This window comes from Carassius gibelio, chromosome B16 (genome assembly GCF_023724105.1).
Source record: "Carassius gibelio isolate Cgi1373 ecotype wild population from Czech Republic chromosome B16, carGib1.2-hapl.c, whole genome shotgun sequence".
Lineage (NCBI taxonomy): Eukaryota > Metazoa > Chordata > Actinopteri > Cypriniformes > Cyprinidae > Carassius > Carassius gibelio.
In genome coordinates, this window is record NC_068411.1 from 11926993 (window position 1) to 11944754 (window position 17762).

Genomic DNA, 17762 nt, shown 5'->3' on the forward strand with positions numbered 1-17762 from the left:
AGACCTGTTGCTTTCTGCATTTCCACCACAGTCGAAAGTACTGTGAAGATTAGACAAATAGTCTGGTGACATAGGTCTGCGCGTTTCTAATACAGAGTACGCAAATTTTCGGACTTGTAGTTTGGACTTTCCAAGTTCAACTAAAGAGTGTGATCACCAGTGGATTGACGACACAAATCTGGTAATTCTGAAAACAGCACTACTTGATAAAATCAGTCAGCTGAATTATGATTTCAAACACCACTCCTTTCGTTTTAATGTAAACACATTAATAGCCACAGAAATGTAGTTCAGGGAAATGTATAGGCCTATATAGCCTACATTACCGTGAAACAAAATATTATATCAACAGTATTGCCCCTTTTTATTTTCATTTTAACATATTAATAGATTAATTGAATAAAGTCCAAATATTAACTGTTAGATTTACCCAAAACAAATTATATTTTGTTTAATCACTAAAGAAACATCAGAGCCAGCAGCAAATGTCAGAAGGACTAGCCAAGTCAAGACTGCTCTCGTCAGTAAACATGATCACATGATTGCATGAGCTGATCGTCTCCGAAATCAGCAAAACACATTTTAAAATAGGCGCTGTCTTTATAAATAAACAGCAGATTTCATTTCATGACACGATAACAGTAAAATTTAGAAAATCTAAATAAATGGTGATTGAAATCACGATGCTGCGTGATCTCAACCAGTCAGCATGTTTAGCGCTCAAGTCCTGCCCCCGAAAGTTACGTACCTTTTGAAAAGTACTACCTCGTGACTTTCTGAGAGGCAGTTGTTTACCTGGAATTTTATTTAGATCCTCGTACCTGCGGTGGTAACTCACGGAGTACCAGCCCAAAGTCCCTAGTTCCTGGGTAAAGTTCCAGTGGTGGATACACGGCTTATAATGCATATTAAAGTTCATAAGTGCAACGCTGCTTTGTTTACAGCGGAAATCAAGGAAATGCTTTAAGCGCCACCTCCTGGCAGGGAGTGAATCTGAATCTAATTCAGCTTGTCTGCGGTTTCAGTTTCATGCAAATGTTTTATTATGTATAGTTTCACAAATCTGGTCAAACCATTCTGTTTTCGCTTCAAATTTCTACAATCTAATTAAGACTGAAAGCTGTTCATCTTATATGTATCCAAAATCATTGTTCATGGTGGATTGGAACATAATGGAACATTTACATTATATTTAAATTTAGTTATTTAGCAGACACTTTTATCCAAAGTGACCTACAGATGTGGACAATACAAGCAATCAAAACTAACAAAAGAGCAATATTAGTATATTACTGTAGTGTTATTTCAGTTTCACACACGATCCGCTCAGTGTTACTGTGTTTCTAGTCCGGAGAATTTTTGACCAGAGCAATTATGTCATTGTTTTGGAGCACACTATACAAATAACACAAAGGATAACATATTTATACTAAAAGCCAAAAAACATACATTTTGATTTCATGAGGAGTTTAATAATAATAATATTTTCTTTGTAATAACCGGACCTATTGTAAACTCTGCTGAAAAGTTGACCTAAACCTAACCTAATCAGATCCTGATCATCTCAAGCTTAGGTTTGGCGGCAGACCTCTACTTGTAGAACACTAATTATAGGGTTTGAAAAAGAAGCCATGTTGCCTGTGACAGGCTCTTTCACAACCGCTCACTGTTAGAGAATGTCTAGTGTTTTAATGATTGGTCATTTATGCTACTCATATGCATTGAGTAATATCGTTGTTATGCAATTCTCATGCAGAAGATATTCACAGAAGATAAGCTTATTTAAACTTACTAAGAAGTTACTGAGAAGTTCTGTAAGAAATTGGTTACAAGCTCATTGTTAGGGGCAAGACCTAAAACCTGGCTCACACTACAGGATTTTTAGCCCGATTTCCCCCCGATTCATCGATTGAATCTTGCTCCTCCCGATCTGCTCGCACACAAATCGGGGCAGCCTCGATTTATTATCAAACATGTATATGATAACGTAAGTATTTTCACAGCCAATGCAGAAAACTGCAAAACAGATGATGTACGGCTACATTGGATAGTCGAGATAGAGGAAACTGTTTCTTGACATTTTGCAATGACACAACTGCCTGTATAATGTGTCGAAAACACATCACAACTGTAAGGAGAAAGAGAAGCGCTGGAGTGAAATCGCCTCAGTTTTGAATGCACCGGGTGAGTGCACAAAGCTAGCACACACACACACACACAAAAAAAAACACTTTTGTGACGATCTGCTGTGTGGGATCGCGTGAGGCGCTCCCTCTGGCATGATAATCTTAATGATGTCTTGCAGTGTGTGACGTGCCACGATTTTCAAATCTTGTAGTGTGTGCATATTTAATATCTGAGGGAAGATAATCTGCAAAGATTCTCCTCATGTGTGCTGCAACCAGATTTCAAAATTGGTTATGATTTTAAAACTCCTGTAGTGTGAGCCAGGCTTAAGGCAGCACTGACCTATTGAAAAATCATCTGGAGTGTTACCAGTATAGAAGATCCGGACACACGGGATAGCAGAAAAAAAGAGAGATTTCCTTCTGTACTTTTATACAGTAGTTGTGTGAATTTGTAAACCAAGAAAGTGCATTTAATAGAATGGACATGTTTTACTGGCATTAAAATTTTGTTTAGTTTTTTTTTAACTAGGTATTGCCACAAGTTTGCTTAGAGTATTGTTTTTGCAGGTTGTTCTGGAGTGGGTTTGTGCACTCAGAATTACAATGATCTTTAGGTCACGTACATGTCATTGCTTGTCTTTGGTTGGACATGAACTTTAAGCATGTCTTCAGCTTCCATTTCAATTCCTTTCAGTTGCTGATAGTGAAAACAGACTGTACTCTGTCAAATAGCTTGGATTTGCTCTCAGTTTGAAACAAATAGGAGTCTTTTTTTTGCCCTGTTTGTGTCCGGCTCAATCTCTGCAGGGCACCTCGTGTCAGAAAATATCCTCCACCATGCTGAGAGCTGGACACAGCTGTTCTTGTTTTGTTACACTCTTGACTGTTGCACACAGCTTTTTACTCCCATAGATTTTGTACATTTACTGTAGAGATGCATTAATTTATAGAAATGTGTATAGCTTTAAGCCTATTGCTAGTAGGGGTGGAACGGTTCAACTTTTCACGGTTCGGTATGTGCTATGTTTATGGAAAACTATACTTCAAAAAAAAAAAAAAAGAATATTCTATCTAACTACAAGCAACAGCACAAATAAATACAATAGAGTAAAGATTCAAATAAAATAAAGAGTGATTTTTCTTTTCTTTTTTTTTTAAGGGAGGTCTAACATTAACTTTTAGGTACAGAAATTGAATAAAGTAATCAAATGTAAAGCAGTATTGCATATTGGACTTTATAAATTAAAGATTGTTTTTTATTAAAGTTACAAAAGCTTTTCAATCAAGAGCAGTGAGTGATTTCTTTGTTGTTCCTGTTCGATTAATATAAAGACTGTCACTTTAAGAGACTGTCACTTTAAGTAGGCCTGCGTTCAGCTGGCTATGGCTGCTGTAGGATACTTACCAAGACGGCATTTTGACATAATGTTTGTGTGAATTTGTCCATTTGAGCACAATACTTCAGAGAGAGCTTAATATTTGCACGCTTTGAATGAGCGCATGCAAAAATCTTCTCACTGCGCATGCAAGCTGGCGTCCTCTGGCTCTTAAATGTTTCAACTGACAAAGCTTAAATGAGTTTAGTTTAAACATATATCAAAGTGTGCTGTTCAGGTCTCAACTGTGCACGCGCTATCAACACCCGTGTGATGACAGAAGAAATGACTGCTCATAATCCAGCATACAGCATTCTCATTGAACAAGAGTGCATGATTGTACAGGTTTTTTCAATGATGTTATTGTAATGTCTGGGAAGAATGTGCATACATCAACAGAAACCTATTAGCTGAACCCTGTTTGTTTTAAGTGTTATTTATAGCAAACCACATTACAGATGCTTTGTCAGATTTAAGTTGAACCGTGGTCCCAGCTCGTGCCGAACCGTGTGGGAAGAACCGAACTGTTCAATTTAAAAAAAAAAATTTTTTCAAGCAAACCGTCGCATCCCTTGTTGCTAGTTCTTTTTAGTAGATCTTTTTTTGTGTCTATAATAGAGTGCAAGGTAGAGTGGTCTAAACTAGAGAAAACTGAAATGATTACATTATACCTTTGTTAATACCTTTATTTCTGGTATTTCTCACACCAAATGCATTGCCATTGCTAAAAATACAGTTCTCAGAAAACTTGGAAACGGGTACTGTTGCATTCCTCCTTAGTTTGCACTATTTATGATGTGTTAGTTGGAAGTGTTAATAGTCATTCTGTTTGTTTCCTTGGCTCTCCTCTGTCTGCGGGAAACTTTTTTCCTGCACTATTGTTTTTGCTGGCACGCCAGCATGAAATGCCTTTTATTATATTAGTTATTCTTAAAGCCGGTTGCTTGGATTTAGTTTCCTTTTCTTAATTGTGGTCTCACAGTCTTATTTTTCTGAGCTTCAAAAAAAACCACAAATCTGACCTTGATCAATTATATAAATACATATGAAAGGAAATGCGGCCAGGTTCCTAGTTTAGACTGGTTGTGTGTAGTAATGGGTAATGAGGGCAAGGCCTGCACTGATGGACAGCACTGTGAATGGATGATTCTGCTGCAGAACTTCTTGCTGTTTTACCTGTATGTTGTCCTTTTTTGTTTTAACAGACTGTAATAATGATTGATAATTTAGCCTAATGATATTGGCACTACTCTAAACCCTTGATCAATCAAATTTCGTTTAGTATTCAGTCAAGTTATTTCAGTTATTAATTTTCATTATCCATTGTTCATTAAAGAAACAACTCATCCTAGAATGTGAAAACTCTTATGAGACATAGTACTGGACAAAAGTGAACCATGTGAAATGAACCGTGTACAAGCGATTGAAACTGCTGTACTGGGTTCCTCTAGTGTCTGTGCACAGATGGAGGATGAATGTGAGCGCAATGAATGATTTGAAAGGCAAGAAGAGTAAAGGTGATTACATCAGTAAGGTCGTCATCACAACAGATCTTCATTGTTGCTCTGGGTCATGTCACCGAGGCAATTCAGGAGGAAAAACTGAATATAGGAGACACAGCTTTGCACTCATGGCAGAATAGGTCAGAATATGTGAAGCAAGAATATTTTTTCTTTTCAGGAGGGAATTGATTCAAATTGCAAATATTTGTTCATTATCAAAATCATAACATCTGAAAGAATTGTAGCAACCTCACTTTTATATGGTGAAATGTAATTAATCTGACGGATTTTTATTTTAAATAATGAACCAATGGTCTTCCATAGTAACATTTAGTTTTAAATAAAGGTCTGTATGATATAAAAAAAAAATTATAAAATAGAGATTAAAAAAGTTTTGTCACCGGTGTCAATGTTACAAAAAACTAATATTAGCCTATATTAAAGCTTCATTAACCCAGGGCCTCGCAAAGGTTTAACACAGCACTGGCTGCTGATTGCGTTTCAACATCTTAAAATCTCTTGTTTTTAAATTGCAACGCTTAAAGAGCAGGACATATGTTTTTGAAAAAATATCCCTTTTGCAGTTTATAGCTATCCTTAAATGAAAACAATCTTGTTAATCAAAAAAGTGCATGATAAATAAAGTTATTGTCTCTCGAAAGAGAGAGTCGGTTCTGAGTCGCCGTAACTAGTCACATTTTTTAATCTTTTGCCTGTTACCAGTGTAAGTCACTGTGTAACACATTTGCATAATCCCTGCCTGCTCACAAAATCGAACAGAGTCGGACCTGCCCACAAACATTTCCGCTATTAGTGTTTACATGATGTTGAGAAGACACTGACACAGCATCTTTTGCCTGTCATTCTTCAAAAATTACAGTAGACATATTTTGTTTTACAAGCTGTATTGTTTCAACAGTTTGCGTCACTCGGCTAATACATCCACCATTATTGTTTTAACTGTTCACAATTTAGCAGCTAAACTTTAACTGTGGACACAATTTTCTTGCATATGTCCTAGTATTTTATGTCAATATTGTAATAATGGATTGGTGCACTATGTTACTGTTTTTACTTATGTAAATATGCTTTGTCAATAGTAGCACTCGCTAAATTGTTCAATGACTCCTCTCTGTGCCAATCACAGCAGGCTTAGCCAGCTGACCAATCAGAGCAGAGTAGGCTTATGGAAGGGAGGGGTTTGGAACAAATCCTTTCTAAATCATTGGCAAATTACTCTAATATTAAATATTTATTCTGAGAAAATTACTATGTTTTCTGACCTTAGATGCATTTAAACCAGTTATAGGGGACTTTTTTTGTAGGGAAGTTTTGTGACCAGGTACCACAGCAGTTTTTACGTGAGCATATAACTGCAATAAAGACGATAGTCCAATATCTCTACCGGTTTATTTACTGGTAGTCAAATTTGTAATACTTAGTTAATGACTATTCTAATAATCAGTTAATCGTGTCCACTGGAACAACTGGAAAAGTGATGGATTCACTGACCAAACAGTGCAGACACACTAATATTTTTAAATTACAAGATGGCAAGAGGCTGAAAGCAGCAAACAGGGTGGACATCAAAGATGAGCCTCTTAGACAGTGTTCAGCAAGAGCTTAATCACATCATTTTCTCTGTCATTAGCAAATTGCCACCCAGATCAAGGGCCTTATTTTTTTGAAGCTCTGCTTTCTAGCGTGTATGAATGTTTTCAGCCATTATACACAGTTTCAAGAAGCGAAAATAGGATGTTGTTTCCCCAGTGTCCTACAGTGCTTATTATAATATATAATATGTATACCACACATTTGCGGGTGGAGTTAGTATAAATATCCTCTGGCAACAAGGCGGGCTATTTGCACTTAGTGTAAATGCTCACGACATTTAATATTTGCATCTAATATTTATTTCATTTAAGCGGTATTTAAATGTGAAAACCATTTTAAATTGTTTCGGTTTTAGTTAACAATAAAAACACTGATGCCCTGCTTTTTGCCTTTTCTTGGCTGACTATCCTTTCTAGATCCTAAAAAATTCTTGTCAGTTAGATCCAGCTAATATGTGTTTGTGCTCTACTGAGGTGTGACTAAGGCTAAGCAGTGAGCTCCCTGGATTGCCTTTTCCCAAACGTTTCACTGGCTAATGATTTAAAGATTACACTTGCTTGCGCTGGATCACAAATAAAGCAAACTGTTGGTAGGAACGGTCTGAAATTCAACAGTTTCCCTGTGCAACACTATCACAGCACAGTTAGTCCCTTCTCTCCAAATGGCTGGAATCCAGATATTTAAGGAAATCCGTTTAGAGCAGCAGTGCTCCATCTAGAGATGCAAACATCTGTGGTCTCACTGATTTATTGTTTTCTCTCTGCTAGCCAATGCTGCATGGAGTGTCTGTTTCCATAGCAACATGGCAAGAGGTCACAGAGATTCATTATTGTACATGAAGACACCATTGCTAACTGCGTTGTAATTAAGCCCCAGTCTGTCATCTGTGTTTAGATTTGATGTTCAATTTAATCAGGAGGGTTAATGCTGGATACCTAATACATGCCTGTCAGCTATGACACCTCTTAGCTGAGAACTATTTCTCAACACATGACACAAAAAGAAAGTTGTGAATGTAGTTCATAGCTAATGCGGTGTGACTTCAGCATCTGCTTTCCTCTTCAATTTGCAGTTGAAGATAGATTAAACATGTAAGACATGAAGAATATTCAGTTGCAGAGATACAATCGACCGTTTCAGTCTCGAGTCACATGAGAGAGTTCAGAACACAGAGTCCAAACAAGAAGCCCTTGAGTTGTTGTTCTGTGTTTACTGCTAATGGCCTCTGTCATTAGACTGAATGGCCAGGTTCCTGGGCAGACAGTGATTCAGAAGGGAATTCGGTTCTTGTCTGCTGTTATATGTAGTTAACAAACAAATTGGTTGTTTTGAATCTGTCCTCATCTGATTCCAGTCTTTCCATTTACTTTGAATCTTGTTCTGTGTTTAATGTTTAAACGGCGTGAAGTGCAAATATTATTTGTCAAACGAAGAAGGTGTGTCTGGGCTTTGCCTGAAGGGGTTAATGTATTTTACAAAGCATGCTTTGTTCCCTGATGTAAATGTCAGTACCTGGAATTTATTTCTGGTTCTAGAAGTTACTCAATGCTGTGAAATGTATTATTATAATTTTATTAATATATTTTTTTAAATATAGAACAATATAATTCTACCATTTGTCATCTCTACAGTGTACACTACAGTTCAAAAGTTTGGGGTCAGTGAGATTTTTTTTTTTTTTTTTTATGTTTTTGAAATGACTTATGTTTTTAATGTTTTAAAATGTAATTTATTCTTGTGACGTTAATCCAAGTCTTCGGTGTCACATGATCCTTTAGAAATACTAAAATGCTAATTTGGTGCTCAAGCAACATTTCAATGTCACAGTTGAATATTGTTATGCTGGAGAATAACCATTGAAATGAACCATGGAAACTGCTACATTTTTGATTAATTGCTGTTTTGGTTGTTTGTTTTTGTAAAAGTCGCTTTTGAGTCAGTTGAGTGTAAAAATAAACTACTTAAAAAAATTTCTTACATGTAAAAAAATCAGATGATATTTATTGTTACATGTCATTGTGTTACCAGGTTGGTGTGCAACAAAGTCAATGAAATAGCATATGATTTGTCAAAGCCATGGCACAGACAGACATGCAAATTTTCCTTTCGCTAACTGTTTTGCCTAATAATTAACAAAGGAAACAGAAAAAAAAAAAATTACCATATACAGTATGTCTGTACAACAGTCTTACTGTTTAATAGATTCATCTTTTTAATTCGTTTTTTGTTTTTTGTGTGTATTCGAGTTTTTATGAAAGCACTACAGCAAAAATGTTCCCCTACATGAAACCAGTTAAGACAGGATGTAGTGTACTTGTGCAGGTCATTCAGAAAAGCAGTGTCCGATCTTTAAGTGTCCTTAAGTTAGAAGAGATACGCTCCAGTTCTAATCAAACAGTTAGTACTATCTCCTCTTCGGCCCTAACCTTCACCCCTCAGCTCTACTTTACATGATTCATTCAGCTCATTTAAGCCTATTTACATTTTATGCTGTGACTCTTGCATACAATACATTCATAGTGGGTGTATGTATGCATCTGAATGTTTGCTTACAATTTTAGTAAGGCAGTTGTCTGATTAGTACAAAGATCCACGACCCATCTGAGAAACGGGAGTCACTTCCTGCATGTCGACGCATCAGATGTCACGTACCAGCTGATCCTCTCCAGACCTTCCGGCCTGAATGGAGGATCTTCAGCTGGGGACAGTGAATGACCTCGCACATGGACTCCTTTTTCATTTTTGTTTTGCCATTTTTATTGATTGCTAGACATTAATGTCTAGATATGTTTTGTGCTCTTTAGATTTATCATGAAGTTTTTGTTGGTTTTGTTTTGACATGTTTTTATTTATATTCTGCCTAATTTTTCTCATACGAAATCCTGAAATGTCTAGTTAGCCGTTTCAAAATCCTTAAATCTTTTGCGATATTGAAGTGGAAGACTTTCATAAATTATCTTATGTGATATTTTAAATTGTCCTCAAACTGCTTCTAAAGTTTAGATCTGGTCATTGGGGGATTGGAAATTATCCTGATGTTGATTATTGTTTTATCTTAATGTTATATAGGGATATTATTCCTATCTTTAGGGATCTGTGTTTGCGTGATAAAAGACATCTTGTCTTGTGAAATTGCATCATTCCTATGATTATATGTAGTATGCTTTCTGGAATCTTCTACAAACTTTAGATGATGATAATGCAGCTGCTATGCAAAGTGAATTATTGATAAATTTGTGTATGGCTTTATAGGTTTTTTGTCTGTTTATGTTCTGAATTGCTGCTCAGATTTTGTCATTTGTACTTCTAATGAGGACATCAGAGTTGAAACAACTGCACTCTCCAAACACACTACCCTGAATTGGAACGGTTAAAGCCAGTGGTTTTAAAACCTTGATACCACAACTATTTTTGTGACTTGCTTGAATGGGTTTTGTGGGAAATCAGACTCGTCCCATTCACACACACAGTGATTTTACCACTGCTGGTCTCTGAGTCACTGTATTATTGGTCTCTGTGGGTGTTCCTGATGCTGAATGCCCTCACATTACTGCTGGGCTGCACAATTGGCCATAGCTTGTGAAAAATATAAAATTACCAGAAATAACATTTATTTTATTGTTAAATTCTAATTTGACAAAGAATTAATTTTTCCTACTGCTAAAAACAATTCTTTTCCTGAATCAATCTCACTTGGTATGCTTGCAAATTGTGAAATATCACTACATGTGGACAGAAACGAACAATAAAGAACAGTGAAGTAACATTAATTTCTGTGTAACACTACAGTATCTGTCATTATCAGTAGTCGCTGCATTGCTCATTGACAACTTGCATGACTGGTCACGCTTGTCAAAAACTCTCACATTACTGGAAATCACCAGCTCTCATGGAAAATATCATCATAGTGTCACTACAGTATATGGCTTTATTTCATCTGTCATTTTATTTGTTTTCCCAGCTAAGGTCTAGGATTTTTACACTTCATAGCTGGTTGTTGGGCTCTAGAGTCTGGTCTCTGATTAGCTACAGAATTTGATTGACAAGCATGTCTCTGTTTGGAATAAATCTGCAAGAAGAGCAATTGTATTTAACACTAGATGGACAAACACATGGATAAATATAGTTTAAAAGCCTTCAGTCCAAATTGGATGAACATTTTACATCAATGATCATGGCAGTAGGGGGTATCACAATATACCATTTTGACTTCTACCGAACCTTCCATACATACTCATTTCCTCTCTTTCCCTTCTTTTGCCAGTGCTATCTCGTGAAACGAAAAACCATGGGGAAGCAGAACAGCAAGCTCCGCCCTGAGGTGATTCAGGACCTGCTGGAAAGCACAGACTTTACTGAGCATGAAATCCAGGAATGGTACAAGGGCTTTCTACGGGACTGTCCCAGTGGCAACCTCTCCATGGAGGAGTTTAAGAAAATCTACGGAAACTTCTTTCCTTACGGGGATGCCTCAAAGTTTGCAGAGCATGTGTTCCGTACTTTCGATGCGAATGGCGATGGCACAATAGACTTTCGGGAGTTCATAATTGCATTGAGCGTCACGTCACGAGGGAAGCTGGAACAGAAGCTCAAGTGGGCGTTTAGCATGTATGATTTGGATGGAAACGGATACATCAGCAAAGCAGAAATGCTGGAGATTGTGCAGGTATGTCAGGCTTCCTAAAGCTTTTATGAATTAACCTAATATTGGCACTCTGTAAATCCTTTTCTAATCATCATAATGACAGCTGAGGTCTGAAATAGAAGCAGATATCACCTCGGGAGACACAAAAGAGAACCCAACCCAGGATCGCTACCCAATTTTCTCATCGCATATGTTGTTATTTCTCACTTGCGTTAACAGCGAGGATAGCCGTGGTGTTAGACTGTCAGGAAGCTCCATACTGTAAAAGATCCCAAGTCTTATTTCTGTCTCTGATAAACAGGCGCTCATCAGAGTGCACTCCTTCACATGATTATTTATGTTTGCTGTCATCGAAATTGGCCTCATTTATCTTTGCAGCATTACTGAGAAGAGTAATTTTAGCAACAGGTGATTTCACAGATCTTGAGGCCCTTTTGAAACCAAACCAAAACGTTTGAAGACTCGTAACTTATTAGATTTGTACTATAAAAGTTAGGCTGTGATATAGAATAAAGAAACATGCTGTACCCACTAATGATTTTCTAAATAACAAAGGTTTAGTTGATGCATTTCATATAACCAAGTATAAAAATGTAATTTAGTTCTGTTTTGGCGAGCATTAAGAATGAGGCCATCACCTCTCATGTCTTGATTGCTTTATTTTGATGGATGGTTTACCTCCATCCCAGGCAGGCCATGGTAAATCTAATGATGTACTGAATGATGCACCTCTTTTAATGATGAATAGCCAGAGAGTGTATTAAAGAGGTACCGGCTGCAGCTCTGAAATGGAGCCCATCTGTAAAGAAGACTCGAACTCTCCAGAGGAGAGCTGCACTTGACAACACTTTACCTCAGATATTAATGTTATGGGAAATAAAAGTGTAGATTCGAACCAGTTATATATAAGGGAACATAATCATTCATTTACCCCTCTTCCTGATCATCATATGTTTATTTGCAAATGGATTGTTGACGTATATAAATTTTTTATTTTATTTTTTTAATCTATTGTGGTTGTACCCTGAGAGATGATGGTGACACAGTGGAGTAAGGATGAACAATTGCTCATATTTAAAAAAAAAATGAAAAATCCAAAAACATCCAAAGTTTCGTTTTTTTGTCAATATGGTGTCAATACTTGTTTTTTTGCTTGTTTGCTTGAAGTAGCATTTTCATTGGTTGCACCACAAAATAATTAATTGTACATTTTCTTAAAAAAAAAATTCTTCACTTTTCACATCACAATTATAAAGCTGTTATTTAACACAATAAATCCATAAAGACTTTTGCTGAATGGCATATGATAAGTAAACAAACAAATTATATGAATCGTTTTTTTTTTTACTTATTTTTTTAAGCATGAGACTAAGACTATAACAAGTAATTATTATTATTTATTTTTTTCAAATTTAACAAAACCATCTGTTAGCTGGCCAGATAATGTGATAATCAGCAAAAATTGTAGGGACCGTGTAGATTGCATTGCATAGATTTTTATTCCACACTGTATACAAATCATTGTACAAAATCAAAGAATGGAAGATTTTTAGTGGTTAATGGGATTTGTATAATTTGGGCTCTGTTCCTTTATAAAACTGCTTTGTAGCAGGATTTATTTTGAAAAGTACTATACAAACAAATTGTAATAAAAAAAATGTAAGTTAAAAGAGTTTTCTTTTTTTTAATTTGCATTTATGCACATACAGTAGTACAGTATTTTGTTGCCTTCTTAAAGATAATCATATTGGACGTATTTCTACATGATCTTTATGCATGTCACTCTGCTCTCTGCCTCATCTCTGAGTAATCTGTGCTCTTACAGGTCACAGGTCTTCTTCTCACTTCCTTATACCTTTGATAATAAAGCCTGTGCAGTCAGTGTTACGGTAATTCAAACAGAGACTTCAATAAGAAGGGAGAGTAACTTAACTCTGTTAAAGCTGTAGCAGTTATATATGATATATTTTGTTATGTGGTGGAGGCATGAAGGTGTATTTTGTGATGTGATGGTGTTTTAATAAAGGGAATCTCCTGTGTATCGTCTCCCTCAGGCGATTTACAAGATGGTTTCATCAGTGATGAAGATGCCCGAGGATGAGTCCACACCTGAGAAGAGAACAGAAAAGATCTTCAGACAAATGGACACCAACCGGGATGGTAAACCCTTTTTCTCCCTGTATCATGAAGCTACTTTAACAGTTGTGTATGAGCAAGTGCTCTTTGAGGGCCGACATCTTGAAGTTTAATTATTGAAGGTTCATTTGCACTTCTCCGATGGCATGATTTGACTGTCAACTTACTGAGATATATCATGTCTCATGTAATGTCTCATTTCTCAATCATTGCTTCAGTCGCCAACAAATTTGTATTAATTATTCGATTTTACTCTTAAATATTAAACTGTAATATGATTTTACATAACATTTATAGCAAAACAGTTTTTTGGCTGTGTGCATTCTTGTGCAAAGACTATGTTTGTTTTGTGCACTCTAGTACAACCCATTTAAATGCATCATGACATTGTAAAAAGGATTATTGAATGATTTGAAGAGCTCTGTTAGTGGTTAAACAAGGCTTCTTCAGCATGAAGGGGTGTACATGAAATTGCTAATCCAAAAAACAAATGGGAGTATACGGAAAAGAGAGTGGAAATAGTGGTCTGATTCTATGGTCAGATGAACTTTTGCATTTCCTGCTCTCTCGTGACTAGAGTCACAAGGGACAGAGGCTGGGTGCATGTTTGTGTATTTGTGGTATCAGATGCAGCATAAGTGTGTTCTTAGACAGATAGCCTACTTTGAGCACATTGAGGAAATTGAGGAATGAAACGCTACAAATGCACCATTGGATCAAATTAAACCATGCAGACTAAGCATGGACCAACTGAATGCTAATCTTCTCAACGACTAGAGGACCTGTTCTTGTGTCATTTCATCACTCCTGTACACTAAACCAAATTATCAAACATTCCTTCGCCAACTCTCACTTTGAATGCAAGGAGACGGCAGTGCCACCTGCTGACTGATATGAAGCTCCAGTCACTGCATGTTTTTAGGGATGTCCCTATACCAAACATCAAATTTTACTATTTCTGTTGCAGTTTAACAGGAAAACTAGAATCATTTTAAATCCTACATGTGAATTTAGGCATCACAAATCAAAAATATACAGTGTGAAAATGGATATTAAGATATTAAAGATTACATTTAACATTATTGTTGTTATTATTAAATCATTAGTGTTTTTAAAATGAAGTAAATGTTTGAGAATAAAGGTAATCTGAATGTAAAAACATATCCTGCCCTTTTTTAACCTGAAGACCTGTAGGCTTCTTTGATTTAATAGAAGCAGTAAAATCTTTTCCATTGTTTCCATTACATTTGAACAGGTTGATTCAGAGTCGAGCGCAATGAGCCGGATATCAGAAAACTAGCCATCATTTTTCTATTATAAATAATATGATTTTCTAAGAGCCTGTGTCCTCTCTTGTTTTATTCTAGGAAAGCTGTCTCTGGAGGAGTTCATCAAAGGGGCGAAGAGCGACCCGTCCATTGTGCGTCTGCTACAGTGTGACCCCAGCAGTGCAGGACAGTTCTGAGATCAGCGTCTCATGCTTCAACCTTTTATTTATTTATGGGTTTTCATTTAGTCTTTGATATAGTCGCTCCATCCACTCGCAGGGAAATGATGGAGGGTGAGGTTTTTTTCCAGAGTAGGGCATCTGGGTCTCATCAGACTGAGCTTGGCCAGATATAGAAACACACACACACACGTGCACACAGAGTTATTGGCTGCGTTATCTCTGTAGGGAGCCGCAGCGGGTCTGGAAGAGGCCTGTGATGGAGTGAGTTAGGGTAACAAGAGCATTTATCTGAGCTCGAATCACTTCCTGATTAGAAAAGAGGTTTCATGTCTAAATATATAAATAGTCAGTTTTATTCTTATTTTCTCTGGCAATTAGGTGAGGCAGTTTAAGCTTGACTAAGACAGGAATATAAGATGCACTCAGTAAAACGTTTTTTTTTTTTTTTTTTTTTTAAATCTGATGCCTGAATCAATAGTGTGTAAACACCTCCGCCTTAGGGATTTACATATTTGGGTTATTTTAAACTTTATTTAGACTATGTAGTTTCTCTCAATTCATAGTTCGGCCAGCATTATTATTGGCAGATCACAGTATTATTATCCAATGGGACCAGTTAATCAGGCATGCAGATTTTCCAGTTGTATGAATTCCCACATTGTGCTAACAATGTAAAGAGCCTTATTACTTAGTGCTGGAAGCGCACATTCAGTTTTGCGTGGTTTAGTTTGGTTTTAATCGGACAGTCTAGGTTCAAAAGACATGAAATGAACTGCGTTCTCTTTTACCAGTTTTCTAATGTTTGTACTCCAGTAACTGTAGGCTTGTATATAAACCTGAAATATCAGACACGCATGCAAAACTGTACTTAGAGTTCCATCCTAGGATTCAGCAGTCGGTTTTATTGACATTTTTAGCAGAAGCATGTAACCACGTTTATCTGCATTAGTGGACAGGAGAGTATTTGTGTAATGCGTATGCATGTGTTGTGTGTATGTGTTTGGTTAATATCAGTTACGGCCCTGTTTGCTCATCGTGGCTCTAGATGTTGTGATGCATCGTTTGCATAATTGCAGAACGATTTGTTATTGAAGAAGAACTAAAGCTTTATTGATTGAAAGCTAATATGATTTTAGAATCACATTTATCTGCTGTACAGACAGTCTTTTACTCTGGATTGTACACATGAGCATCATCAAGTTTCTGAATTGCCTTATAAACACTCAAGTGTTTCTGTGGGTGACTGATTTTCATATGGCGTGGTTGTTTGTTTGTTTTTTTAATTAAGCTTAAATTGCAGTAAATTTGCTTCCATCATCCATCTGTTGAAGAGTTGTGCTCCATGTTCTTCCCATTCACCCATATAATTATGTTGACGGCCTTTCACTTAATTTATGAATCTGTCATATTGAGTTACATGCTCATTTTAAAATAACATCAAGAGTGTTAAGAGGAAATAGCACCCATCGCTTCTCAAATGCCCCTTGCATTCATGTTGTATTCATTCCTTTATCCATTTTACTTGTGAAACTAATTGAACTGAACAAACGGAGGAGAGGATTTATTTAGAAATCCTAATAGTTCCCGAATCCCCCTCTGCTAACTGCTTCTACTGATGTTCAATGTTCTTGAATGTCCTTGTCAACGTCAAATGCCTCACCACAGTGCATTCGGTTCTGCTATACTGTTAATGAATGTTTTTTATTTTATTTTATTTTTTTACTTGTTGAACAACTGCTGTTTTTGTAAAAATTTAGAAAAGGAAATGTTAAAGTGGCAGACCAAACTGCTCTAATTTTATGTATTATGCATATTTTATGTCGTTTTTTTTTTTTTTTTTTTTTTAACATCTGACGTAACTTTTCTGTATCACAGTTATATCATGTGGTCAGGTGCCAAAAATATGAAAGCAGTATTGTATAAATTTATACTGTACAACTGTTATTTGTCAAACAAATTGTTTGTGTTGCATTTTGTAGATTTTGTATGGTAATCTGTATTTTGTGACTGTAGACTTGAGACATAGAGATTTGTTTTGGTTATCATATTGAGCAGACATTAAATCTTGAGAGAACAAAGCATGTTATTGTATTGCATTCATTTACTTTTACAATCATCCTTTTTTTTCCATAGTGGCAGCCACTGTGAGAAACTCCGTCAAAATGGGTTGAGATGTAGTAGTACCAACTTTGGCCACAAGATGTCAGCTCACTTCTATGTTTGTGTTGAATTCTTTGAGGTGAATTGTTTGTTTGCATGTTTGGTTTCAGGCATCAAATCTGAATGAATGAAAAGGCAGTTTTTGAAGGTCCTGCCCAGCCCAGAGGCTTCTGTGAGGAAGTCTTACACATGTCTGACACTGTCGGTACTACTGCGGGCAACTCTATATCACCGGCATTGTGGTGCTGTAAGATTAGATAGGCAGTGAAACAAATCTGAAATTTCTACTCCTACCCACCACAGGAGAAGCATTGCTTAAAAGTATAACCATTGTGTAAGAAGAGCATTTAAGTGCTTTATATTTACACTTATACACACACACGCACAAAAACTAGGATTTGCTTTGAAACTATTTTGCCTCAGAATTTGCTAGTAATTTTTTACAAAGAAAAATGTTAATAACTTACAAAGGCAAGTGACACATTAAAGATATTAAAGTTGAAAATGAAACATATAACATAAACATATAACGTGTGTGTGTGTTTGTGTTATATACAATAAACTTTCATTTAAAAATAAATAAAAAATAAAACTAATAAGGCCTTTGTCACTTGTGTTTATTTTTTAGTTATTTATATACTGGAGTTAAGTATCATTCACGGAGACTGATACTATTTTATAATGATCACTGTTAAGTTTCTGTAGAGTAGAAGGGGCGGGACTTGTTCTCATGCTCAAGCAAGAGATGAC

The 17762-nt window shown here is 36.3% G+C and overlaps 1 protein-coding gene across 4 annotated transcripts in view; it reads left to right on the forward strand.

The window, feature by feature from the left end:
- ncalda (neurocalcin delta a) overlaps positions 1-16930 on the forward strand; it is a 54504-nt gene extending 37574 nt beyond the window's left edge. For all 4 annotated transcript variants that reach the window (XM_052577778.1, XM_052577780.1, XM_052577781.1 and 1 more), the window contains 3 exons: positions 10886-11287; positions 13321-13426; positions 14770-16930. In XM_052577778.1, the coding sequence (XP_052433738.1) occupies positions 10910-11287; positions 13321-13426; positions 14770-14867 (582 nt within the window). In that variant the 5' untranslated portion in view covers positions 10886-10909 and the 3' untranslated portion in view covers positions 14868-16930. The remainder of the gene's footprint in view (positions 1-10885; positions 11288-13320; positions 13427-14769) is intronic.
- The last annotated feature ends 832 nt before the right edge of the window (positions 16931-17762 follow it).